The following is a 27,808-nucleotide window of genomic DNA, read 5'->3' on the forward strand; positions in this document are numbered from 1 at the left end:
GAAAATGCCCAAACCTGTAAGTCATCCATGAATGATGGATGAAGGCAATCAGAAAATGAGAAAGTCCAGACAAGCGAGAAGGCTTTGCTTCATGTGATGAATTTCCCTGAGTATAACTGCAAGAACTAACCAAAGCAGAAAAATAAATCAGCTGAGAAACAGCAATTAGTATAAATAAAACTAGAATTCTTGAGTAAATAGTCTTTACTCAAACATTTGTATTTGAGATACTAATTGTCTCAGATGGAGGTGATGAGGGTTTAATATTAATGTCATTAATTAATTTTAGAATTAGAATTTTAGAAAATATTAATGTTAATGTTTAATAATAGTACATTTTTCTTTACATATGGACACTTTTTATGGATATAGCCATGAATGAACAGTACTTCTACAAAGACAGAACTCTCCATGTTGAGGGGGTATGTCCATTCTCCCTCAGCCAATTTATTTACTTCTGTGTGCTGGCAGTGCATAGGCACAATTTATTTACTCAGCTGACAGGCCATTTTAGAGCAACTCTTGTGGGTTCCCAAAAAGAAATCCCAGCCCACCTTTTCCCCTACTATTTTTTAAAAAAGAAACACACTATGTGGCATGACTGGGATTAGTGTAGTGTATGGGTGTGAATGATGTCTCCATTTCCAACAGCCCTGCTAATTTACGTACACTGAGCTTTGATTTGTTAGCTTTTTGTCTCTAGAGCACTTCACTCATGGAACATCTTTTTTTTTCATAATGTTTCATTGAGGCTTATTATAACATAAAAGGGGAGGTGTAAGAAAAAGAAAAGGGGAAAAAAGCATCAACTTCCCACTCTTTCCAATAGAATAAAACACTAATGTCCCAGAATAACACCCAGCCAGCCCTTTTTTATTGGAAGCCGCCCTCATACACTGAACTTCTGATGCATTCCAGTTTATGTTTTTACTTATGTGAGGAGCCTTCCAAGATGTTATTTGAAATAATTACCTTCCCTTTTATATTTATTTTTAACTGAAATGTCAATATGGTATAATAACAATAAATAAAGTTCTGGTTCATCAAGCCTTGGGATTATCATTACTGAGCCAGGAAGAATGGAGAAAAAGAGATAAGGCTAGTAACTTAAATGGAGATGACTTTGTGTATGTATTCAAGTGGTAAAGATTATTGTCCCCTGTCAGTTTTAGCTTTTACTGATTTACTAATTACGAATAAATTTTCCTATTGAAATGTTGTCATGCCTACTGCTGTAGGAGTAAAAGTATTCTCAGTTAGAAAACTGGAGGTGTTTGCCTGGAGAAAGGAAAAGTTCAGAAGCTAAAGATGAGACAAATTATTTAGGTCTGGAAACCTTTTGTTTTGGTTTTTTTTTTTAATGTTGTGGAGGAACGATTATAAAAGATTTGCTGAAAAATGACAAAGTATGAATTTCAGATGGAAACTAGTTTAGTGAATGCAACCATTTAATTAAACTAAGGATGTTGGGCTGGGAAGCAGGTGCCACAACGTGCACTGTACCCCTAGATGTCCCAACTTGATTTTAAATAAAAATACTAATAATTAATTTAAGGTATCAGAGCAAATATGGATCTTCGATGCTTCTGCCTGTTCCTCCTGGTTGGTGAAGCCTAATAATATGGGTATGTGTATACACACATGCCCTTCTCTGCAAGCAGAATGTTTAAGCACTGATGATGTTACCTAGTTTGGGTAATTAAACATCTGCAAGATTGTGATCATTTTATTCAAGGGATATTTTATATCTTTTGTCATATAAATCAGGGGATCCCAACCCACAGGTTGTGGACCACCATCAGTCCCTGGTGCACCAGAAACTGGGCCAAACAAATGAGTGAAACCCCATCTGTGCATGTGTGCGATGCAGGCAACACACAAAACCACACCCCTTTCTCCTACGGCAAAACCTCTCTCCATGGAACTGGTCCCTGGCGCCTGAAAGGTTGGGGGCCGTTGATATAAAGTATTTTTTTATAAAGTAAAATAACCCCACAATCCATTATAGAAATAGTACACTTGACACTGAAATTCTCAGAGGAAATAAGAGGATATGTAACTCATGCTTTGCAAGGAGAAAATGTAAATGATTGCCTCCCAGTAAATTCAGTGCTCCATTTCTTTGATAGATTCTTACATATATTTGTGTTTTTGTTGGCTCAGGAAAATTATTTTATGGAAGGTGTTTACTTAGAACAGACTGATAAATGAATGGTTTCTTAGAAGTTTTGGGGAGTAGTTTTAGTATCAGCCGAACAGGGTTGCTATTGTTGTTATTGTTCAAATAGAAAGGATCTATTATCATGTGTGAAAACTCAGTAAAATGAAATTGGCCTGTTTGCGCAATACATTTACTTGAGGGGGTTCTGAAATTCAAGTAATTGACCCAGTCATTTAACCCGCAGGAGTCTAAAAATGAACCAGATGCTTGGGGAGGGTAAAAATTACTTGATGAACTAACTTTTCTTGTGTAGTGTAAACTATTTACTGGAAGTAAATTTAGTTTATGATCTATAGAGGCCTTATGAAAATAGGAGTAGGAAGTGCCATTAGAGGCTCTTACATTATTTACTATATTTATCCAAACGGAAGATTGTTCCCCCGCTCCCAAAAATGTGAAGTGAGACAGAAATTCTGGAGTGCTGATCTTTATCAACTTAGGGGAGCAGATGAACCAAATACATATATAAATAATACATACAGATGAAATAAATACAGGAAAGTGGGACAGAAAAAAAAGTTGTTGATTACATGTAAAATAAAATACCTTTGTCCCAAAACTCATTCATAGGCACTTGCGCCTACAACCGTTCTTACTCAGTTACCCAGACCACTCTCACAAATACAATCACACAAGTATACATACCTACCTTTCTTTCCCCGCTTGAAGCAAATGTTGCAAAACAAAGGGGAAATTATGATGGAAGTTTGGATGGAGGGAGGGAGGAAGTCTATGTAGGCATTTCAGAAAAGATTATAATTTCACCCCATCAAAGCAATAACTTATCTTTGACTAAATCCAGTGGTGGTATGCTACCAATTTGGCAATGAGAAGCAGAGACCGAACCAGTTCTCTCCACCGCTCTGCTGTTGGGCCTACCCACCCACCCTTTATTTTCTGCTTTTGAAGCGCAGCTGCTTCACGCAGCAGAGAAGATTGAGTTGGAACGCCTCTGCGCCTGCGCAAAGTGTTTGTTTGGCGCATGTGCACACATGCAACGCGCGCCCACCAAGCCACACCCACTGAACTGGTGGTAAAAGTTTTTTAATTCCATCACTTAGTATATCCATGCTTTTCAATAGAAAGTTCTAGTGACCACCGTACTTCCCTCCTCTTATTTTTTATTTCATTTCACTTGGTAGATATAATATGATCCTCCACCCAACTGATAAGAAGCTATTTGAGGCTGAAATAGCCAGTCTTGTTATTAGAGAAATATAGTAATTCATAATCCCAAGAAACGGATGTCCTTGAATATACTGATCCGATTTCTGAAAGTAATCTTGGGGAAAATAGTTTCTGATTTTATTGTTTGTAGATCTTAAATCTAAAAGTAAAATGGTTAACTTTTTGCCTTACTGTGAGGACAAAGATGATCATCTATAACAGCATGAAAATAAACTTCAAAGAAATGAGTTCATAAGGGGGAAACAATATTGGGTAACATGTAAGGAAGAAACAATTAGATGGGGAAGGAAGGAAGGAAGGAAGGAAGGAGAATGTTATTTAAACAGAATGTTTAAATAACATAGAGTATCAAAACGCAGAACAATTCTCAAGTCACAGCTTCAAAGACAGACAAATTTCAGCAGAAATATTTATAATCATGTGCACCTCTATTTCATCTTGATATTCTGTGCTTCTCTGTAAAAATGTAAAACCAACCCTAAATCTGTATTCCTATTTGGAGTTTAAAATCAAACAACAGTTCTGTTTGGGTGAATGAAGTTCATAATGGAGGAAAAGAGACCAGTTGTAAGTCCCATTCTTTCTTTAAATGCATTTTATATATTGTTATTGCATTAAATAAAAAGAACTTTGTGCTTTGTGACTTATCAGTGCTGAGGCATAATTTATCTGTGTTTTTATGTTTGTTGTGCACACAGAGCTGTATGTGTTACTTTTGGCCTTACAGCAATAGTTCTGCAACCTTCCCATGCAATGTTTTGAGCATGAGAACTATTTAAGCCAGTGACCTTCTTGACTGTTGTTTGGCTTTTAAGATGTGCCAGCTGTTGCTGCTGCTTATGGTGCTTAAGCAAGTTGCTGAGGAGACTCTATTCCCCTGAGAGACAGAAGTTTGCTGGATAATATGTGCGGTAGCTAAAAACCTTCAAATTTAGTTTTGGATTTTTTTGGATAGTTAAACAAAATTATCAGCATAGTTTTAATATTTTTTATTATTTTTCTATTTGTCTTTTCATAATCTCTAAGCCACCCATAATCGTATTATCAGGAAGAAGGCCAGCATAAAAATTTAATACATAAATAAATGCTTTTACTTGTCAAGCAAAAATGTATATTACAACCATTGCATTAAAGAGACTCCACTGTCCTTCCTTCACCAAGTAAAGAAAATCAAGAACTCATCAGATCGGTGCTAATTAAACTGCCATTATTTTATGTCTTTCTTTTTTAGTCTTTCCACATTCTACAGCATCCAGAGCTGATGCATGAATCACAGAAAATGTATAGGCAGGTATTATTTTAACGTAAAAGACCTTGTAATAAAATGCTGGGTTATAAATGTATTCATCTCATATAATCTTGGAGAATGACTAACAAATGGACCCCTAATCTAGCAAAATATTATTATTCTGCTTTTCTTTTTTTATACTAAGCAGGCAGAAATGGAACAGCTGCTCTGGGGAAAAGAGTACAGCCAATTCTGCCTGTAAATGAGATGTATTCCCTTTAATAATGTGGAGCTTCCTGACCTTCTGACATTCAGATACAGTTGAACTTGAGTTCTTGTGTGGCTATTTCCTTCTGCAAGGGAACCAGACATTCACAACCATCTAAATTCCACCTGTGTTTTGGGGTGGGTGGGGGGAAGCCAACCTCCCATCAGATGCTTTCAGTTCTTTTCACTGAGCTGGCAATTTTTGACCAATTTTCAAAATGCACTTTGCTGGTCAGGATTAGTTTCCCACCTTCTTTTAACAAAGATGGAAAAAAGTTGAAAAAAAACCCAAAGACTTGCAATATTGTCTTTGAAAGTGAGATTGGAAAAACATTTCTTTTATTGATACATGAACAATCTTTGAATAAAGGTAACAATTTTCATAGACTAATAATAGTATTAAAAGGAATTTGTCTAGGAACAGAAGAGAAATCATAGATATTCTGGCATGCTTGTACAGCTTCCTTTTTAAAATTAAATAATAGACAGGAATTGGGCATTTTTCTTTGGCTCTAATAAGAAATTAAGTTATATTTTCATACAAGTAATCCTCATTTAGTGACCACTTTAGTGATGATTAATGAGTCAGTCATTAAATGAAATGGTTGCTAAGTGAACACATGACTGAGAAAGAAGCTACAAAGATTTCTGGTTGCTATCATCTCGTTCAGATAAAGTTCTATCATAGTGTTCTTGCTTGACCCATTTTCCCTCTCTTTTTTTGCCACCGGAAGGGCAGGGGTTTGCTTAAACAAGCTGTCTCTTCCCCACCTGCTTTTCACCACAGTGCAGGGATTCCCTAAAATGTGCCAACTGCAAGTTAACAAGCTCAAGCTTGTGACCTTAAATAGTTAATTAGAGCCCTCCCGGACTCCAGCAGTTGCCTGAAACTGACCAGATCTCAATCAGTTTCAAACAGAAGGCTTTCTTGCCCTTAAATGCCAGCATTGGTCAAAAAATGAATATTTTATTACTGTTTATTACTCTTTTATTTCTGTATTGTGCTATCTTAGGCTTTTGCCAAAGAATCATCAACCTATTCAATGCATTTCCTTTAGCTCATTTATTGCCAAATATGTCTTTTATGGAATTTCAATTCTATTTCTTCTCATAAATCAGGGAACCCTTTGAATCTTCAAGAATTCAGAGACAGAAAAGATGGGTAAAAATTCAAAGGAATAATAATAACAATAGCACTGAGACTTATATAACACTTCACAGTGCTTTATAGCACTCTCTAAGCAGTTTACAGACTTAGCATATTGCTCCCAACAGTCTGGCTCCTCATTTTACTGACCCTGGAAGGATGAAAGCCTGAGCCAACCTTGAGCCAGTCAGGATCGAACAGCCAAACTGCTGGCAGTTGGCAGTCAGCAGAATTAGCCTGCAATGCTACATTCTAACCACTGTGCCACCACAGTTCTTCTATAAGGAGCAGGATGAAAAAAAGACATGTTTAGTTGATTCAGTACCAGATGTTTAACTATTTAACCGTAAAAGCCAATTTAGGATCTCTGTCTAGGGACAATCCAATAATGGGTTACATCCCTGAATGGGCTTTGAAGTACTTTGTATGGAAATGGAATTAGGTTACATTGCAGTTATTCCCTGTGTTCTCTGTAGCTCTGTTGCATTTTATATACATTTTATATTGTTGTCACTATAAGATCTAGTAGTTAATGTCAAAACAGTTTTCTTTCTGTCACTCTTCCTCTTCCTGTTATTTGCTCTTACTTGGTATCTATTTAATCCTCTTCTGAGCCATCTATTGATTCCTTTCCTAATGTACACGTATGTATCAGGACAGAAATAATTCATATCTCTTCCTTTTATGGGTCATGCACAGGCCATATCAAGTAAAATGGTGTGAACTCCAAATAAATAAGGAATAGTTTTCATGTAAGTGACAGCGAATCACACTTTGCTGTCTCTCAGAGCATTTGTTGAATAACAGATGGAGATAGCTATCTTTGCTGCTTGCAAAGTATCAGCATTTGAAACAATCAGGGCACACTAAATACTTTTCATTCATGGCCAACAATTCTAGTTGGTTAACTACAGTCCCAAGGATTATTTCAGCAAGTGAAATAATTCCACCTCTTTGAATTGGTATGGTTTTTGCCTTCATTACACCATAACTAATGAAATAAGTAGGGAAAATAATATTACATTAGTTGAGAGTACAGTGAAAAGAAAACATAGGTGGGCAGTTCAGATGACTGACTCAAGTTTTGGGAAGCTTTCAGATTGAAATTCGGAGGCTACTTGCTTCATTTCTTTTCTCCTTCAAGTCCTTCACTCTGCTAGCAGCTAGTTCAAGAAGATGGACTGGTTTACATTTATGAATTCTGTCTGCAGCCCAAATAACTCAGTGTAGATCCCATTAGCATCAGTAAGAACTGAAACAATTTTGTGAATTTAATACCTTTGTTCTTAATCAATCCTGTCTTGATTTGTTGCTCTGGTTTGCCATTGCCTTTTTTGTGACTTCCCAGCAGAGTTTGCAACCTTTATATATTTTGTGATTGTCATTCAAAAGAACGAGTCTGGCCCAGCCCAATTTAGTTTCTGAGCCCAGACAAAGATGGGCATGTGAAAATGCATGTCTTCGTAATTAGGATAGCAGCAGCTTAAAGGGGAAGGGAATAGGTTAGGAAGGCTAATTTAGATCCCTATTTGCCAGCAATTTACATTATAAAGTCCCTTATGAACATGAATGAATGCAGTTTGAGCTAGAGTAGTGTGTGTTGGATTGCTTGCTTCTGGTGTGCATAAAAAGAACACAAGGTCTGGAAACTGGTACAGTAAATACTTTGTGTTTACTAAATCTGTTGATTAAATAAAATGCTTTGATATTAAACAGATTGTGTTTTCAAATTAGAATTAGAGAGATCTGATATAAAGACTTGTCTATTTCAAGTAATGAATAGTTCGAATAGTTATTTCTATGTGTAATTTCAAAATACATGACAGTTTATTAGTTTTACAAACCCAAAGCTGTTTTCTTCCACCTGTGATCATTCTTTCCTCAAAGAAAATAGGTTTAAGTTTCATTTTAAGGTAAGAAATTATTGTGAATCTCTAAAGTAATAGTGGTCTGGCTACTTTTCCTCATTGATGCCATTGATCCTGGTTTAACTTTATGTGGTTTGTTTATTTAAATTATGCATGTAGTCATCTTCTCACAGCAGTTATTCTGGGTGGCTCACAAGATATTTGAACCAAAATTAAAATACACCAAATGTAATCCTAAAATAATAGTAATAATAATAATAAAAGGAACAAGAAGATAACAAAATACAAAGGCCAGCAAATAGAAGTAGAATGACTATGGAAAAAGTAAATGTCGTACCAATAGTAATAGGTACCTTGGGTGCAATCACAAAACAACTGGAGCACCATTTGAACATTATTGGTATTGACAAACGCACCATCAGTCTATTGCAAAAGTCAGTTTTACAAGAACAGTTTACATCCTGCGACAATACCTCCAACACCATCAAACATCCACAAATGCCTATCCCAAGTCCTTGGGAAGGACTTGATAGATGGACAAAAATGCCCAATCCAGTCTGAACATCTGGCTGACTGTGCGATTAACCACATATACAATATATCTGGATCTAAAAGTAATCCAGTTTTGAGCAGCACAAACAGAGCTGGTTTAACCTGCTGGGCATCCAAGTGCCTGAGGAAATATTTGGGTCTTTAATGCTTTAGGAAAGCCCCAAAGTGGGCCCATCCAGATCTGTGGGGGGTGCTGTCCCTAATGCAACCTTGTCTCTATAGAGATTCCTTAAGAAGGGAAGTGAATTTGACAGCATAGGAACTTTCATTGTTTTGGTAGGGAAGTTGGGACTTTATTGTTTCCCACAGATTTTGTACCCCGAGTCTAAACTTGCTTGCTTGGCATAGCATTAATTAATTCAGTGGACTTAATCCCAACATTGCAATCATACAATGCCATTCTTAAACTTTTTTCTATGCCTAGAAATTGTTTGCTTGTCTCATTTTGAATTAAGACTTTCTTGGCCAAAGAAAGTCTGAATTGTTTGTGTATATGTGTGTGCTTGCTTTTTAACTTTTCCTCCCCCTCCTACCTTCCCTCTACTTTTTGTTGTGTTTTCAAAAGCTGGCCAGGCCTAAAGAACTATAAGCCCATTTTAGCAGCAAGAACCTCTCTTTGCATAGATATGGGCTTCTCTAGGTCCCATCAATTGATCAGTGTCATCTAATGGGGAACCAGGTAGCATACTTTTTATGACCCAGTGCCTACCAGAGGGAAAAGCCTCCCTCACTTCACAAAAATGTGGATGGATTTGAAGTTCCAGTTTTGAGCCACGTTCCCCTGTGGTCATGTGATTGTATTTTGGGGGCTTGGCAATTGTCCTACATTTACAGCCATTTGCAGCATCTCGCAGTCATATGGCCATGAATTATGACTCCCCCCCACCAGAACTGGCATTTACTCTGGTTTCTGGCAAAAAATACCCTCTGCAGACAATGGATTCATTTATTGCCTATGGCATTTGCTTAACTACCACTACAAAAAATGTCTTAAAATTGGGTCAATTGGGAGCCTCGTCTTACAGCCATCAAGAGATATATGACAGAGATTCTGGGCTCCATTATAATCATAAACCAAAGACTATCTTTTTTTTGGGGGGGGGGGTTAAAATTCCTCCCTCAATTCTTGAGCTACAGACATTGCTAGACAAAATGGGACAATTCACCACTGCCACATTCTCATGCCCCATTCACCCTCCAGCCACGGCCAATTCACAGCTGGCAGTTCAGACTCAGCTGGCCTTTTTCTGATGCTCCTTTACCATCAATGGACCCCCATCCCTTCACCTCCATTCCCCCATTATGGGTGATTCACAGAGGGCTAATTGTCTTTGGGCAATTTGCCCCAAAGGACAAGCAGCCACGCCTCCCAGCAGCCCATCTGGGCTCAGAGGGTGGCTGTGTTTGTTTCATATTCTATCCCTTCTGTTTTAGATCTTTGGGGTATAAGTGGCATGCACTACTGCAGTTGTATGAATATAATGAAGAGGCTAGCTCTGTTATGAAAATATGGAGAATTTGTTATCTTATCTCAGTCATACTCTTTTTAGTATAATACAGGATTATGGCCACAAAAAACCTGAAACTCTTCTTTTAAAAAAATCAGCTTAACTTACATAAACATGATGCACTGGTTTAAGCAGGACATTTGCTAGCTAGACCTGTTCTTTCCACCTTACATAAATGTTTGCTTCCTTGTTGGATTAAACTTCTTAGTTTTCATTAAGCATGAAAGATTAAATTTGTTGGCAGCTAAAACTGTACACAGATTTGGTATAATTTGTATTTAATTATTTGAAATGTCCATAATACAAAATTTTATTTTTCCATTAAGGAAATAAATACGATGTTTTCACTGTGATTATTATCCATCTCATAAGTATAAAAGTGAATCTTTAAATTTGATGTATGAGGTTTTTTCTTTTCTGTGTGAACAATGTATCATTTTATAATACATTTCTGAAAAGAAGTAAGAATATATTTTGATAGTGAATGAGGTCTGTTTTTTTTAAATTGATGAATCTTTTCAAAGTAAGACAACTGGAAATAATAGCAAGGGTTGAAATCATTCAGGTGCTCAGTGTGCATTAAATTAAGAAATTATTGGGAAAAATATTATTCAATATACTTTGATCGATCAACCATGCTTTAGGAGTCCATGTTACATCTTTAATTTTCAGAATAACATGCTATTGCTTTGAAGATGTTCAATGTTCAGCTAGGAATGGCTTTTTATAAATCAGTTCAAAAGGTCTTTTCTTCCATCCTGATTTTCCTCTATAGGGATTATGGACAAAGACCTTCAAATTGTGTATGTAAGAAAGTTATGAATATAACAATAAATTCAAATCAGGAACTGTTGTTTTATTTTATTTTTCTGTTTAATCATGTTTAATTCTCAAAGACTGGATAAATCCCTGCACTTTTCTTGGCAAGGTTTTCAAAAATAATTTTCTATTGCCTCCTTCTTAGGGCTGAAAGAAAATGACTGGCCTAACATCACCCATCTTGCTCTGTGCCCAACGCAGGTCTGGAACTCACAGTCTCCTGGTCTCTAACTTGATGCCTTAACCACTAGACCAAACTTGCTTTCAAGCAGTAATATAGACTTGCACAAATGATTTTCTACCAGGACAATTTGCCTCATAAGCTTGTATTGAGGATAAAATATATAACTAAATGCAACTCCACATTCAAGCAAAAGTTGGCTATTATGTGCACATTCTCAGCTATTCCAAAGAAGCTGTTTTAAAAATGTTAACAAGTTCATTATTATTTTGAGGCTAATCTGTGCATAGTTCTTAGTGATTGGCCTCAGCCTTCCATTACTTGATAGTCTTCAGATGCATAAGGTTGCAAACGCTTGTCATTTCCAATGGCCGGTAATGATGATAGTTGGGTATTATGGCAGTTGTAGTTTAGTTTATTTGGACTCTACCAGAATGAGGAAATTCAGTTTAACTATTCTTAAGTTTCCTCTTAATTGAACAAAATTATAGCCAAATAATGGGGGCAAGAGGTTGGTTACATAGTAGTTTTGAAGCATATTGATAATCAGGTTCTGATATTGATTGAAGAGTCTGTGTTGGGGGTGAGGCTTGTGTGGGTGGGTGTGCAGATAAGAGAGGCAGTTGGTCTAGTGCAGGGGTCCCCAAACTTAGCAACTTTGCGGACTTCAACTCCTAGAATTCTCCAGTCAGTATGCTGGCCAAGTTTGGAGACCTCTGGTCTAGTGGTTAAGGCACCAGACTAAAAACTAGATTTTGAGTTCTAGTCCCGGCATGAAAGGCAGCTGGGTGACCTTGAGTCAGACATTCTCTCTCAGCCCAACCCACCTCACAGGGTTGTTGTTGTGGGAAAAAAGGCAAGGAGTTTTATGTATGCTTGCGATTTATAAAGTAAAACAGGTGGAATTTAAAAATCTAATAATAAAATATGTACATTACTTACCACACATGCATTAAAGGCAAACATAAGATCCGATTCCCTAATTTTTAGATCTGTGCTGTGATCTTGGCTCACTAGAAAAAGCAGCAACACATCATGCCTTTATTAATACAGATGCATCGAGGGTTTGCATCGAAATTAGAGAAGCTTTCACCTATACCTTGTATGTACATTGTTTTCTGGATGAATAAGGATCCCTTGTTATCAGGGTCTAGGCTTATGTGGAAACCATCTGTTTCATAATTGCAGACTTCACTATGAATGTGCAAGTAATTGTAGCAAGTGATGAGTTTTCAATGCATTAATGCAGGGGTGCCCCTGGGGGTGCGAGACGATATTCCAGGGGGTGCAAGAAAAGTCCAGGTAAATAATAGGATATTGGCTATATGTTGGCATTTTTATTTATTATGCAATGGATTAACTTTGTTTTCATTTTAGAGTTAAGTATCGTTATTTAGTGGCGGTCACATACATAGCTGAAAAGATTCAATCCTACCATATATTTAACGTGTTCAGTAGTTCCTAAAGTCTAAATTTCAGGGGGTGCAAGGTTCGAGTGAAATTTCTTTAGGGGTACGGGGCGAAAAAAAGGTTGGGAACCACTAATGGGAACCCGCATTAATGGGATGGAAGATTCTATTCTTTTCTTAGCTGGTGAAACCTCTCTCTATAATATTACCTGTCACTTTTGATAAGTATGGTGTAGGATTCAAGTAATTTTAAATTAATGACTATGACACAGAAAAAGACCATGATTCTATTAACTAGTATATAGGGTGTTAAATATTGGATTTTAAGTTTTACTTGAAATATTAAAAGCAGTGTGACCCTAGAACCAGTTGTCTACAGACCTGGTTGTCTTTGTATATGTAGTCAAGTTGAGTTGAGGCTGAGAACAATTTGTCAAGGATGTTTTACTGCAGGGTGACTATGATGATCACTTTAAACAATATTAGCTTTAGTTTGTTGCACATTGTGCTATTCTACCTAGAGGAATACGCTAAAATTATTTTGGGGGGTTTGATAACTTGGGGTGAAGAATAGTTTCATATTGGGCATTTCTACTGACCTGCTTTAGGAAATATTGTTCTCTTCTTTCAATAGTAGGTAGCTGAGATTGGATGATTTTGAAAAAGGTAATGCAGCCTTAAGCGTAAGATGGGAGACCTCTAGGAAATGCCAGTACTTTTGGTTGAATGGTAAACTACTTTCCCACTTGCAGGTGGCACTGAATAACAACAACCAAAACTACAGCAACAAGAAACAGTCTCCACAAGGACACATCTATATGGTTAATAGAAGTTTCCCTGCCCTTTTCAAGTCGGAATTAATGGCTTAACCATTTTTTTTTTGATAGCGTATATTTTGCTTAAGACATTAAAAAAAAAACCCACCCTTTTATAAAGTTCATAGTTAATCTGGCCTCTTAAAAAGAAATATAAAAATATTTTGCCAATAAAGGAAATACAGAAAACCTGAGAGCATAGTTGCTGAAATTCTTTCCCAAACTGTTTGTTTACCAACCATCTTACCATAGAGTAACTTTAGTCCAGAGGGCAGGAGTAACAGCAGAGAAACCCCTCTTCCTGGACCCCGCCAGCTGGAATAATTAGACTGACGGGATCGACAGCATGCGTCTTCTGCCACCACAAATGGCATGGCCAACCCCAGTGGGTGAGAGGGTCCCTCAAGTAACCTAGATCCATGCCATGAAGGGCTTTAAAGGTGATCACCAACACCTTGAATTGAACCCAGAAGCAGACTGATAACCAATGCAGCTCATGGATCAGTGGTGTTACAGGGGCCATCCTTGGGCCCTCCCAAAATACCCACGCTGTCACACTCTGCACCAGCTGTAACTTCCAAATGCTCTTCAAGGATAGCCCCATGTAGAGCGCATTATGGTAGTCCAGCCATGAGATGACTAGGGACTGAACGACTAAGCGCAGGAAATCCTGGTGCATCCAGGAAAGGCGGCAACTGGTTGTGCAAAGGCTCTCTTAGCCACAACAGCCACCTGTTCCTTGAACAGGAGTTTCCAATCCAGGAGAACCCCCAAGTTATACACTGTGTCTTTCTGTGGCAGTGCCACCCCATCCAGAGTTAAATATGACAAAGTCCCTGGAGCCATTTGGTCCTACCAGGGTTCAGTTAAAACCTGTTGTCCACTAGAACCTCCAGGCACCGCGAAAGGGGGGCTATAGCATCACTTGGGTCCACCAGGAGTGGAAATATAGAGTTGGGTGTCATAATCAAGAAAATCATTAGACTTGGAGTGGGTGGGAAATCATTTTTCTCCTCACTGAATAATGCTTCATTCCACAATGAGTAGGAACAGAAACAAGATTCTTGTTATTCAGGAATCTCAAGAGTTTAAGGCTAGAATGTGAACTAGAGAGAACAATGCTATTGTTTTCATTTACAGTTGTTTATTTCTGGAATGACATTATTATGGAGAGAGTAAAAACGAAGCACATAAGCAAGCATTCTCATGGTATAAATAAAGTGGAGATAATTTACCAAACGATGAGAAAAATTAATAAAGAAAACAATGCATATAGTATACTCATCATGAAATGTTGATCTGTTCTGTCATCTTAACTTTGCACTTATGATCAAAAACATTGTCCTACAATAAACATTATCTCACTTTTTCAAGCAAAACAAAACGCCCATGCTTACATATACTGAAATAAAATTGAATATATTCATTTTATGCAACATCACGTCTAAGTGAAAAATATATAAATGGCAACTGCGAGAGAGATGTCTAAATTAGTCACCCAAGAGATTTTAGCCACACTTGGAATGATATTCCTTATTTTATATCTATATTATATATAGAGAGATATAGATAGATAGATATTGATATTGATATATTGATATAGTAATTCCAATAGTAATGTTTAATTGTGTATTGACTTCAGTACACACTGAATTGTGTACTTGAGTATAGAAATGATTTATAGGTAATCCTCAACTTACTACAATTTGTTTAGTAACCGTTCAAAGTTACAATGGAACTGAAAAAAATGTCTTATGATCATTTGTCACACTTAGGACCATTGCAACATTCTCATGGTTATGTGATCAAAATTCAGATGCTTGGCAACTGACTGATACTTATGACAGTTGTAGTGTACCGAGGTCAGTTCTTGTGACCTCCTGACAAGCAAAGTCAATAAGAAAGCCAGATCCACTTAACTAACTTATCAGTTGGAGTGATTTGATTAACAACGATGGCAAGAAAGGATGTAAAGTGCGGCAAAATTTACTTAGCAATTGTCTTGCTGAGAAAGAAAAAAAATTAAGTTCAATTGTGGTGAAGGTCGAGGATTACCTTTATGCTATTAAATTAGTTCTTCAATGATGAGCAGGCCAGTAGCCTAGTTAAAATTCGAAAGGCAAAAAGTAGAAGGTGAATTCCAATGTGGCCTGCTTTTTCTCCTAAACACTTCCACCCACATCAGAGGAGTTTTGGGGGATGCCGTGGAAACAACACATGAGGAGAAGTCCATTCTGCCAGCTCTGTTCCAAGAGCATGAGGACGCATTTGGACTCCACTTAATCGTATCACAATCATGTAAGATTGCTGATTAGTTGAGTAGCAAGTTTCATAGTCCTTTCTGTTGAACCCCCTGAAGAAGCTAAGTAAGAACTATAGAATCCATGAGCGTTTGGTATATTATCCCCATATGGGGTAAACAGGGGTGGGATTCTACTGGTTCTGCTCGGCTCTGTAGAACCGGTAGCGCTGAAGAGCAGCAGACATAGAACTGGTTCTATGTCTATGCTGTTTTGGCCCACCCGCCTGTCCGGGCTCTTACCTGACCTTTATTTCCAGCTTTTTCAACCTCAGCTGCCGTGTGAGGCAGAGCTGCGGTTGAAAAAGCAGGAAAAAAGTGCTTTTTCAAATGCTGCTTCCCTGCACGCAGCACTGCTCAGCTGTCCAGGCAGCAAGCTGACAAAGATTTACACGCGTGCGCAGCGTGCAGGGAAGCACATTGTAAATCACCGAACTGGTAGTTAACCCTGTCAGATCCCACCCCTGGGGATAAAGAAATAGTGTCTTGTAAACTGTTACATGAATAGAAAAGTAGATGGTGAAGATTGGTCTATGATTTGAATGCTTGTCATAGAATTTCACAGGGCATTATTGTGTCACACTAATTTCCATGCATGTAAACTGACTGTAGACTGGTTAACATGGTTAAAGAAATTTATATTTCTTCTCTTTTTAGTTTGCTGTTTTGTGGTTCACAAGAGGTGCCATGAATTTGTTACTTTTTCTTGTCCTGGAGCTGACAAGGGACCTGACACTGATGTAAGTACATTGGATTTTTGTTATTTCATTCATTTTGCTGCATTAATTGTTTTGAAAAGTCCTTGGAACATTAGAATATCTTAATTTGTTCTTTTCTACATTGTGCCTTATAGATATGTTTTCTTTGGCACTGGATAACTCTGCAAATTAGGGACATCTATGGGCAGGTAATGATAGGAACAAACAGACAAACAAAAATAAGGATATAGAATGTGGAAAAGAGGATGCACAAAGGTTCTTCCTGGGATTTTCCTTGAAAGAGCTAACAGATGTAGATCTCATCAGCAATAGCATGCTTTCTTTTAATAACAACTTCTCTTTTTATTTAATTACCTGTAGCAACTCTATCATGTATTTATGGTTCTGGAATGCCTGATATAGTGTATGGAGGCAATTTTGTCAAGTATAGGGAGTAAGTTACTCTATGACAGGGGTGTCAAACTCAAGGCCCATGGGCCAGGATTCCGCCCATGGGGTGCTTAGATCTGGCCCATGGGGCCACCCTGGAAACACCGAAGGACCAGCCCACAGTGTCTCTGCCAGCGAAAATGGAGCTCTGTTTTTGCTGGCAGAGGGTTGCAGGAGGCCATCGCCGTCGAAAACAGAGCTTGGGAGCCAGTTTTTGCTGGCACAGCACTTGGGCCACCACAGGAGCCCCCAGCACAAGTGACATTGAGCTAGCCATGCCCACTCTGGCCACACCCACCCTGGCCTCTCAAGGTCAAACACAACTCTGATGTGGCCTTCAATGAAACTGAGTTTGGACACCCTTGCTCTATGACAATATGCTCTTTACTAAATGTGTAAGAGTTAGTTAGTCACATCAAAGTTCTACTATAGCATGCTTTGGTTTGGCTTAGCATGAAACATGAAGTTATCATTATTTTGTGTAAATAATACTTTGCAGTTTAAAAAAAAGACAATTTCACTCCCTAGAGATACATTAAGTGTCCAAACTCCATTATATCATAGCCTCTTCAAGCATAATTGTAAAATATTCTTAGTATGATTTCCCATTACAGTACTGTTTTTTTAATTGAAGCTTGTAATAATATAAAATACAAGTAGAAACTGCTAGTAAGGGAATAGGGGAGGGAAAAGTAATGGGAAGGGAATGCAAGATAAAGGGGAAAGGAAAAAAAAGATTCACTTACAATTTTTTTCGTTGCAGTAAAATACAAAATATAGTTACAATTTCCACTTTTTGCATACACATTGAGTATATATTAACCATTTTTCTAGCAACAAACTAATCTAATCATCAAAATCTCAAATCAAAGTCCCCCCCGTTTCAAGCATAAAGTACAGAAGCTATTTCCAATAGAAACAAGCTAGATACACCTTCTCTTTAATTAAAACAGTTAATTTTGCCATCTCTGCCAACGGCATAACTTTTTCCATCCTTTCTTCCATTATGGAAATCAATTGTAGCATTGTAAAATTAGAAACTCAGGCAGAGTGAAGTCCAAGTCCTATACTAGTGTGGACCCAAATATAACATAAAGAAGTGATATTGGTATTGGAGAAGGCTCCGATGGATAACTGCCTCCTCCTTGGATAACCAAGAAAGCAAATAAATACATCATACAACCAATCAATACTAAGTTCCCATTTGAGGCTCTTGTTGCATGCTTTATAGAGCTATACGATCATTTACATTTAATAAATAAATAATAATAATAATTTGAACCTGATCATTTGATACCAATCTAATAATGCATAATCGGTGAACCAATGGATTGTATTAATTGGAAGTGGCTGTCCAGAATTTAATCAGAAATTTTGCTCACCTAGTGATACCACAAATTAAATATATAATATTTTGGAGACAGAGCAGATGCTTTGATAGAGAATTTTTTTTTTAATTTCAATGCATATATGAGTGACTTCCCTAAAACTAGAAATAGCAGTAAGCCATTCCCAGATAACAACCCAAATAGCAAAATGAAGTCCATTGGCTCCAGTGCCAAAGCACAGGTTCCATTTTTTAAAAATTAACTTTTCTAGCCACTCTATATAGTAAATTCTACAAGAGTACACCTTATGAACATAATATGAATTTTAGGTTACCTTAAATTTGATTTCTGTTGTTTTTCATCCCTGTTCAAACAATTAATGATAGATTATAGCATCATAAATAATTCCACTTGCAGGAATGTATGCCCAATATTCTAAAGAAGCCACAACATGATTCAAAGATTCAAAACCTGAGAAGATTTTATTTCTTTGAGAACTTCAAAATGTTTCAGTATTTCAGATGTGTTCAAAGAAAATATAGAAACTTAGGTAGATACAGCCTAAGTCAGTGTTGGCAAACCTTTTCACCACCAAATGCCCAAACTGGAGCATGCACGTGGGCAGGGGAGCACCAGAAACTGGAAGAGCGTGCGCTGGGGAGCTGCTCTTTGGTTTCCAGTACTCCTGCACACACGAAGACTAGCTGACGGAACCCAGAACAGCAATGGACGACAGCTGGCGTGCCCAGAGAGATGCCTCTGCAAGCCACTTCTGGCACACGTGCTGAAGGTTTGCCATCACAGGCCTAAGTCTGTCATTCTGAAGATAAGTCAGCCACAATAAACTATCAAGTTCACACAATGAGGCTTTTCTAGACTATGTTACTAGAATGTTAAATGCTGTGGACACTCGAGAATTCAGAAAGCCGCTTAGTGTCCCATGGAGACTTCTGTTCACGGGGGTGTCAGAAATATTGTGCGTTTATGGATCTTCACTTATCTCTGAAGAGGGTTTCAGGATTTCAACACAATATTATAAATCTTTACTTTTCCGTCAATCCCAGGATCATTTCTTTTAAATCTCAAGTGAATTCAAATGGTATTTATGTTGATAGTATCACAATAAGTTGATCAAAAATTAAGCAGGTTTTGTTTTTCAGTTTTGAACATTGTTCTCTGGCTGGCAACTTTCTTACAGAAAACTCTTTCCAGAAGATACAGAAATATAATCTTAGAGAATTTTTTTTAAAAAAATTTGCAGAGCCATACTGGAAAAGCATAGGAAAAAAAAATAGTTTTGTTAAAAGTTGCAATGCCATAGGGGAGGATAGACTTGTGCTTTTGCTTATTTATTTCTTTTTATTGCCATCTTTATTATTTTTACAAATAAGGTGGTAAGCATATCCAACATCCTTTTTCCCCCACAACCACCACACTTTGAAGTGAGCTGGGCTAAGAGAGAGTGAATGATTCAAAGTCACCCAGCTGGCTTTTATGGCTAAGGCTCACAATGTCCTGCTTATGCTTATATGCCTATGCTACAGGATACCTCCAATTCTCATCAACAGTTAATTAGTGCAGGTTTTCATTTCTGAATTGGGTCAACTGCTTGCTTCGCATGATAAAACAAGCTATTTTGTGCCCAGTGTTCTCCTAGGAAATGATATTTATAACTAAATCACATTTAAAACTGATCTTTTCAATCCACTACAAGATTCCTATTGAACAAGAAGACTCTTTAATCCTTGAAAAATATTTGATGTAGTTATTTCTCGAGCAACTCCTGGCATATTGGCTTATTAGTTAGTTAGTCTGTTTTTGTCAGATTTGTATAGCTGCCCATCTCATAAAAAATTCCTCTGGGTGGCATACAACAATCCACATATATAAAACAATCAGTATGAAATATAAGAATTGGTATTAAAAGTTAAATATTACAAAAACAAAATATACAAACTCTACGCAAAGAGAGAATAAGAATAGCCAACTCAGCAATAGAGAAAGGGCGAGGGGGGAGGGAGGGAGGAGGCCCAGAGGCGGGGAAAGGGAGAGAGAAAAAAGAAGGAAAACGACCCGAAGACCGGGGGCCCCCCCGCGGGCCCCGGGGGGGGGGGCAGGGGGGGGGGGGGCCGGGCGCCGGGGGCGGGGCGGGCCGGGCCGCACGGTTTTGTTGTACTTTTTGAAAAAAAAGAAAAAGGAAGAGAAGGGGGAGGAAGGGGGGGGGCCCCAAGAGGCGGGGGAAAAAAGGGAAGGAGCCCCCCCCCCCCCCCCCCCCCCCCCCCCCCCCCCCCCCCCCCCCGGCCCCCCCCCGGCGGCCCCCCCCCCGCCCCCCCCCCCCCCCCCCCCCCCCCCCGCCCCCCCGCCCCCGCCCCCCCCCCCCCCCCCCCCCCGCCCCCCCCCCCCCCCCCCCCCCCCCCCCCCCCCCCCCCCCCCCGCCCCCCCCCCCCCGGGCCCCCCGGGCCCCCCCCCCCCCCGGCCCCCCCCCCCCCGGCCCCCCCCCCCCCCGGCCCCCCCCCCCCCCCCCCCCCCCCCCCCCCCGGGCGCCGCGGCCGCCCCCCCCCCCCGGCCCCCCCCCCCCCCCGCCCCCCCCCCCCCCCCCCCCCCCCCCCCCGCCCCCCCCCCCCCCCCCCCCCCCCCCCCCCCATCTAGACATGTCTCAAGAGACTTCTGGAATATCAAAAGGTAAAGGTAAAGGTTCCCCTCGCACATACGTGCTAGTCCTTTCTGGCTCTAGGGGCCGGTGCTCATCTCCGTTACAAAGCTGAAGATCCAGCACTGTCTGAAGACATCTCCATGGTCATGTGACTGGCATGACTAAACACCAAAGGTGCACGGAACGCTATTACCTTTCCAACAAAGTGGTCCCTATTTTTCTACTTGCATTTTTACATGGTTTCGAACTGCTAGGTTGGCAGAAGCTGGGACAAGTAATGTTAGCTCATGCTATTATGCGGTGCTAGGGATTAGAACCACCAAACCGCCGACCTTTCTGATCGACAAGCTCAGTGTTTTAACCACTGAGCCACCATGTCCCTTTATCAAAAGGGATGGAGATATCTAATTTCAGGGGGAAGAATGCTATACTAGAGTCAGTGAAAGTATGTCTCTTGGAACCCATCTAAATGTAGATCCTTAGGTGACTGGACCTACAGCACACCATCTTCTTGCAGGAGATTTGAGGCCCTGCATATATTTTTGCAGGATTGTATTGTCTATTTATTGGTCAGCTTGCAGCCTATATTAATTTTTATAAAGTGTCCCTTTTGATAAGAAGTATATTCTCCAGGTTGGCTGAGCTTTCCTTTGCTCCTTGCATAATCTGATATAAAAAGATGGCTTGAACTATGAGCTATGTGGCTGATTAAAATTTATGTATTATTTATACATTAAACAAATGTATATGGCCACACACATCACACCTAGATGACATCAAGAGTTTACAACATTTAAAAAGCCATAACTTAAAAACCTATAAGCACTCCATCCCATACCCCCTCACTCTCTATGGCAGGAACAACACAATCAAGATAAAAACTTGATCGTTTCCATCTCCATTAGTAGTCCCTAACAGAGGAGGTATTCAGCAGGTTCTGACCAGTTCTGGAGAACCAGTAGCGGAAATTTTGAATAGTTTGGACAACCAGCAAATACCGCTTTTGACTGGAGATTTTACAATATCCTTCTGCCACGCCCACCAAGCCACACCCACAGAACTGGTAGTAAAAAAATTGGAATCCCATCACTGGTCCCTAAGCCTGCTGATAAAACCATACTTTTATGGCCTTTCGAAAAAGCAACAGGGTGGCAGCTGGCCATACCTCAGCAGGAGTGATATTCCATACAGGAGGACGAACAACAAGATTAAAATTAAATTTAAAACATTAACATTAAAAAAAAATAGTAAATGCCAGTAGTTACTATATTGTAAGTGGCTTTTAATTGTTCTATGATTGTTCGATGCTCCTTGTCTGAGAGGAACAGCTAGAGAAATTGACTTAATCAATAATAAATAAATAAAGAGATGGTAAAAATTAATTTCATTATTTTAGAATTCTGTTGTAACTCTGTTTGCTTGAGATCACATGGTTTCGTTTCAAATAGCTATTTCGTTTAAAAATGAGCTTTATTAGAACTTCAATTTTGATCCAATTCATGATATACTAGCTTCAGCATGACATTGTATCTATGCCTATTACCCTCTTAATATTTTTAAATTAGTATTTTATGCAAGATGTATATAATATTAAAGAAGATTTTGTTGCTATGGAAATTGGGGAAGAATGGTTCATTTTGATATATCTTCATACACTGTTAAATTACACTGTGGAGCTGAATATTTAAAATCTACTTCATGTGGCAAGAAACCTTGAAATTATCTTCAGATGAACTACTTTTCCAATACTTTGCAGCTATATCCTGAACAGTGGTGGGATTCAAATTTTTTTACTACCAGTTCTGTGGGCGTGACTTGGTGGGCATGGCGGGGGAAGGATACTGTAAAATCTCCAGTCAGAGGTGGTATTTGCCGATTCTCCAAACTACTCAAAATTTCTACTACCGGTTCTCCAGAACTGGTCAGTACCTGCTGAATACCACCTCTGATCCTGAGGTTTTAGAACATTATTCCTTGAAGTTAAATGGCACAAATGGAATATCTTCTTTGCTGATACAATCTTCTTCAATCTGGTGTCCTCCAGACATCCTGAAGTGAAATTCTCAGGATTGTAAATAGTTGGAGGGCATCAGAATGGAAAAATATTGTTTTGTGAATTTTGTGGCTATAGTGCATTTCTCAAAGCACTCTTTTTTTCAGCCTCTAAAAGGTCCCTCCCTCCCTTGGCCTAGACAATTTGAATTTATAGCTTTAAAATTAGAAATGTATACTTTTCATTAAAATAAACAATTATATTTGTGATCAGTTATTTCAGGATAATTCCAGTATCAAAAAAACCCCAACCCCAGGTTCCTCAAACATGAGGTTGGTTACAGGTAGTCCTCATTTCAGCAACTGTCTCTTTTAGTGACCATTTTAAATTATGACAGTGATAAAAAAGGAACTTGGTGACCAATCCTCACATTTATGATTTATCAGGTTTGTAAAGCAAAGGAAAGCTGAAGCAAGATCATAAACATAGTTGTGGTTTCATTTAACAACCACTTTGCTTAACCAGGTTGCTGGTCCCAGTTGTGGTTGTTAAGCGAGGACTACCTGTATTTCCTTAAAAATTCACCACTGAAGCATATCAACCACTAGGTTTGTTTACGTGAGGTTTTTTGTTGTTGTATGCAAGTGTGTGCAAATCCTTTGAGGAATATGAAATTACACGTAAGATTCACAGTTGCTGCTATTTGATAGCACCATTTGGGATATAAATTACAGCAAAAAGAGTAGGTAAACTGTCTGAAACATTAGATAACAATTCCTCTTAACCAATAAAGTGCAAATGATTATTTCATACTTAACTCCTGAAATAGAAAAAGTAGTGACTGCACATTTGGCAAAATGCATTTCCTACATTTTTATGCAACATTTTACTTGTCTCCTAATTTGAAAGTGGTTTCTATTGAATAAAACTCATTCCAAACGAAACTGGGCCAGTCATATTTACCCAAAATGTCATCTCTGAAATTTTCAATGTTGTCTCTAGCTTACCCAATAGGAAATTAGAATTTGAAGGAAGTATATGTTTCCCAGGGCAATTTGACACCTCCCCACACACATACATACTTCCCAAAGAACCCCTGATCCTTAGCACCAATAATGTATATAATATTAAAGTTCAAAATCTTTGCTGATAATCAAACAATGTGGATTCTGTGCAATGACCCACTTTATCTGTGCTCACAAGTTTTTCAATGCATTTTTCTTTATATTTCTCTTTCCTTAACATAAGGAGGTTGCATCGGTGTTACGTGTGAGAATTATATGTGAAAATTCCTATAGCATGAAGAAGCCTCATTTAAAACTGTTACTTGATACAGGGAGTCCTTCACTTAACAATTATTTGCTTAGTGACCAACGGGTACTGAAAAAAGTGACATATGACCAGTTTTCACATGATCATTGCACATCACCATAGTCACATGATCAGTTTTCAGGTGCTTGGCAACTGGCAGATATTTATGATATGTGATCCCCATTTGTAACCTTTCCAGCCAGCTTCTGACAAGCAAAGTCAATGAGGGTTCACAGCCTGATTTGTTTTAAAGACTGCCTGATTCACTTAACAATTGCGGGGACTTGCTTAACAACTTTGGCAATAAATGCCGTAAAATGGGGCAAAATCCACTTAACTGCCTTCTTAGCAATGAAAACTTTGGGCTCAATTGTCATAACTTGAGGATATTCTTTAAAATAAAAACAAACTTAATAATATATTTTTTTCAAGTTTCTTACTCATCTTTCCTATTCAAATCTTGAATGCTTCCCTATTCTGTTCAATACGGAAACAATTTAGTCTTCTTATATATGTGAGAAGCAGAAACATTTAAGGAGCGGTATGATTGTGTGATAAATATAGGCAATGGTAATTTCAAATAAGACTCACAGCGTCTCTTTTAAGGTTTTTGATAAAAGTCATTAGTGCCCTTATAATCTAAAATTGGGAGTGATTAATTGCTAATCAGAGTGTTAGAACTGTTATAACTAGCAATACACCTAATAGTGGTACAAAAAAAAAGGGTAAAAATTCTGAAAGCAATTTGAACATCTGTTAGGAGAGGATGATCATTAGCTGTTCAGTTAGCTGATTATGGTCTTCTTCTTGATTGCACTTTGTATGTTGTGCCTGTCCTACACTCTTACAGAAAGTGGTGAAGTAACTGAAATTATTCACCTGGGTTGGAATACCTGAAGTAAAATTATATGTATTTTTGAAAGTAGGGAATTCTTTTTGTAAGATTCGCGCACTTCTATATACTTGATTAAACCTAATGAGTTTTAAGGCACTGAAAATTGTTAGAACAAGCAAACGAACTTCCTGCCCTAGAATTTTTCTGTTAAATCAAGATTTTACATAGATCATGATTTCAAGCTAAATAATTTCTAAATGATTTTGCAACAGCAGTTCTTTTACCCAGTTAGTTTTGTTTCATTGTGTCATACACCAACTGAAATATACTATGTTGAAACCAGAAACTTATAATAAATGGCAAACATAGGAGGATTAAATGAAGCTTTTTCTAAATTAGGTAGCTTTTCCTGTTGTGTGTCAGAGCTATGTGATTCAAATAATGACAATTTAATTTCAGCTGTTTTTTGCAGTAAGCAGATGTAATTTGGAATAATCCGAGATTTAAATGGGATTGAGTGGTAAACTCTTGAACCAGTGCTTTTTAATTTTTTTTAATGTTTCATAATAATTAACTTCTGCAGAAGTTACAGTTGGACCTTCATCTGTCTCAGTTGGTTCTGCTTGACCTGCACAGTGTGATAGTAGATAGGTGATAGTAGATCGGTCAATTCATAGATTGTGAATTAATGGAAGAGCAATAAATTGAACAGCTCTGTTTCTTGGGTAAAAATGAGCATCCATATTATGATAGCAGACCCAAGTGCACTAGGAATTGCAGGACTATCAGTGTTCACCAATCCAAGTAGTGCATTTCTCTTCCCCTTTATGTTTTTACTATATGGGAGAGAGAGAACCATGGGAATATGAAATATGTTGAATAGCAGGGTATGCATCCTTTGGGCGACAAACTCCATTTGTGCAATTGTATTTTTGCCATTGAATTGATAAAATCACATCGCAGAAATTCAGTGGCAAAATTTGATGTAGGAAGGAATGGAAGAAGTTTGTTTCCCAGAGTGCCATCTTAGGAGAATTATGGAGGGCATATATCAGATTTGGGTATCCCAGAGATCTGGGTATCCCACCCTCCTTTTTTCTTTTTTAACTAGAACATCAAAAGCAAATTTACCAATAATGATTGAGAAATTTTAACAAGGTGTCAGAAATTAATTTGTCACAAATCTCTCCTAGGACTTTTGTTTTTAAGCTGGGAGGAAGCAGATGGAGGAAACAGTTACAGATGAAAAACTTAAGAAAGAGTGAGAACTAGAATGGGAACTGGTCACTTGTCCCTTCTGATCTGTCCAAAATCAAATAAAGAAGGAAAGGGTGCCAAGGTCTTTAGTGTCAACATGAATCAAAATAAATAAACACCATGGCAAAATATAACTGTGTGGAGCTTGTTAGATGAAGGGGTGAAAGGATAAGCAACTGATGTCAGGAATTCCAGAGGAATCAGGTGGAATATATCCTCACAAGAATACTCTCTTGAGGAAATTTCAAGGGATCTGTGAGCTCAAGGCTTTTGACTAAATTTGCTTTGCTAAGCCTTCCTCTGGTCGCAGTTGGGGTCATGTGATCAGCTTTTGCAACCTCCTGACAAGCAAAATCAATGGGGAAGCCCGATTCATTTAACAACCTAACTTAAAACAACCACAGTGATTCACTTACAACTGTGGCAAAAAAGGTTGTAAAATGGGGCAAAACTCATTTAATAATGGTCTTGTTTAGCAATGGAAATGTTGGGCTCAACTACAGTCGTACGTCAAGGACTACCTAAGAATTATTACTATTGATTTTTTTTTCTAGAATATGGATATATGTCAGTGTGCAGCCGGTGTTTTTCTACCCTAAGATAAAATCCAAGTCAGGCATCTCTGAAGCACCACGTAAACTTAGTGGAATAAATAAATAAACAATTCAACCATTAAATGGGATAACTTTTCAACTCAGTATTGACAATAAATTCTACTTTTATCAGACAACATAGATTAGAAAAAGACGGTGGCATTTTTAATTTAATGGTTGCACATGTGAGTTTAAAAAAAAAAATCAAAAGCCCTTTTAATGCTGAAAGTAGGGAAAGCTGCATCTTTTTTCTGCTCCCCATAAAGAGTACTATCTCTCTTCCCTGAATCTTTGTCTGTATCTACTGTAGTTACCAAGGAAACTGATCACTGACACAGTTTGTTGAACAGCATACAGCAGGCTCCCTGAACTCTTTCTGATCCTTAATATTTCTCATAGCTTTTCCTTGAAAGTCCCTTGTTCTCCTAAACAAACCTTCCAATCTTTTTGCTTAACCATTTCTATGCAAACACTACACCACATTGGCATATTTTATTTTGTATGATTTACTTTTTGCACAAGAAAGTACACATGATGCACACCCCAGGTAACATAAATAGCTTATCCTGGATAATATACGAAGAGTCTTAGTCAATCCCTAAATTTTTGTCTGCCGAAGAAGCTGGTGTGTACCATATGCTACTTTCCATCCATCACAAAATTTGGTGTCCTTCAGTTGTGTTAAATTTTAGGTGATTATGAGTATAAGGTCTTCTTATAATTACAAGTATGGTATATTGATCTATAGCTATAAAGACAAATATATGGCATAACTATAAAATGGTTAGTAAATAGCTTTCAGACTTGAGGATGGTAGCAAATTAATCCTAACCTGCACTTTTTAAGTTGACATTCAGCTTGCTTCTTCTATTGTGATCAGGTAGGTTGAAATATTAATATTCACAATTTGATTCTCTATCCAAGAATATGGTTTCTAAAGGCAAAACTAGCTTTACATTCTTTATGCTGAGGGAAATGATATCCTGTATTAAAACAATGAAATGTACATAGCCATCAAAAGACAATTCACCAATTATTTTTACAATGCATTGTTTAAAAAATATCTATGTTATTGTAGATAGTTCAAGCAACTCCCTATAATTACACTTTCTGAGAAATCTTAGCTGCCCGGCTTCAGGAAGGCTGAGGTAAAACTCCTGTTCATTGGAGAGTCACAAATGAAGAGTG

The 27,808-nt window shown here is 38.2% G+C and overlaps 1 protein-coding gene across 3 annotated transcripts in view; it reads left to right on the forward strand.

The window, feature by feature from the left end:
• PRKCA (protein kinase C alpha) overlaps positions 1 to 27,808 on the forward strand; it is a 190,112-nt gene that overhangs the window by 76,832 nt on the left and 85,472 nt on the right. For all 3 annotated transcript variants that reach the window (XM_087925061.1, XM_087925060.1, XM_026711242.2), the window contains exon 3: positions 16,160 to 16,242. In XM_087925061.1, coding sequence (XP_087781187.1) covers positions 16,160 to 16,242 — 83 coding nt within the window. The remainder of the gene's footprint in view (positions 1 to 16,159; positions 16,243 to 27,808) is intronic.

The sequence above is a fragment of the Pseudonaja textilis genome, chromosome 2, assembly GCF_049901715.1.
Source record: "Pseudonaja textilis isolate UNSWEBS1 chromosome 2, rPseTex1.2, whole genome shotgun sequence".
Taxonomy (NCBI): domain Eukaryota; kingdom Metazoa; phylum Chordata; class Lepidosauria; order Squamata; family Elapidae; genus Pseudonaja; species Pseudonaja textilis.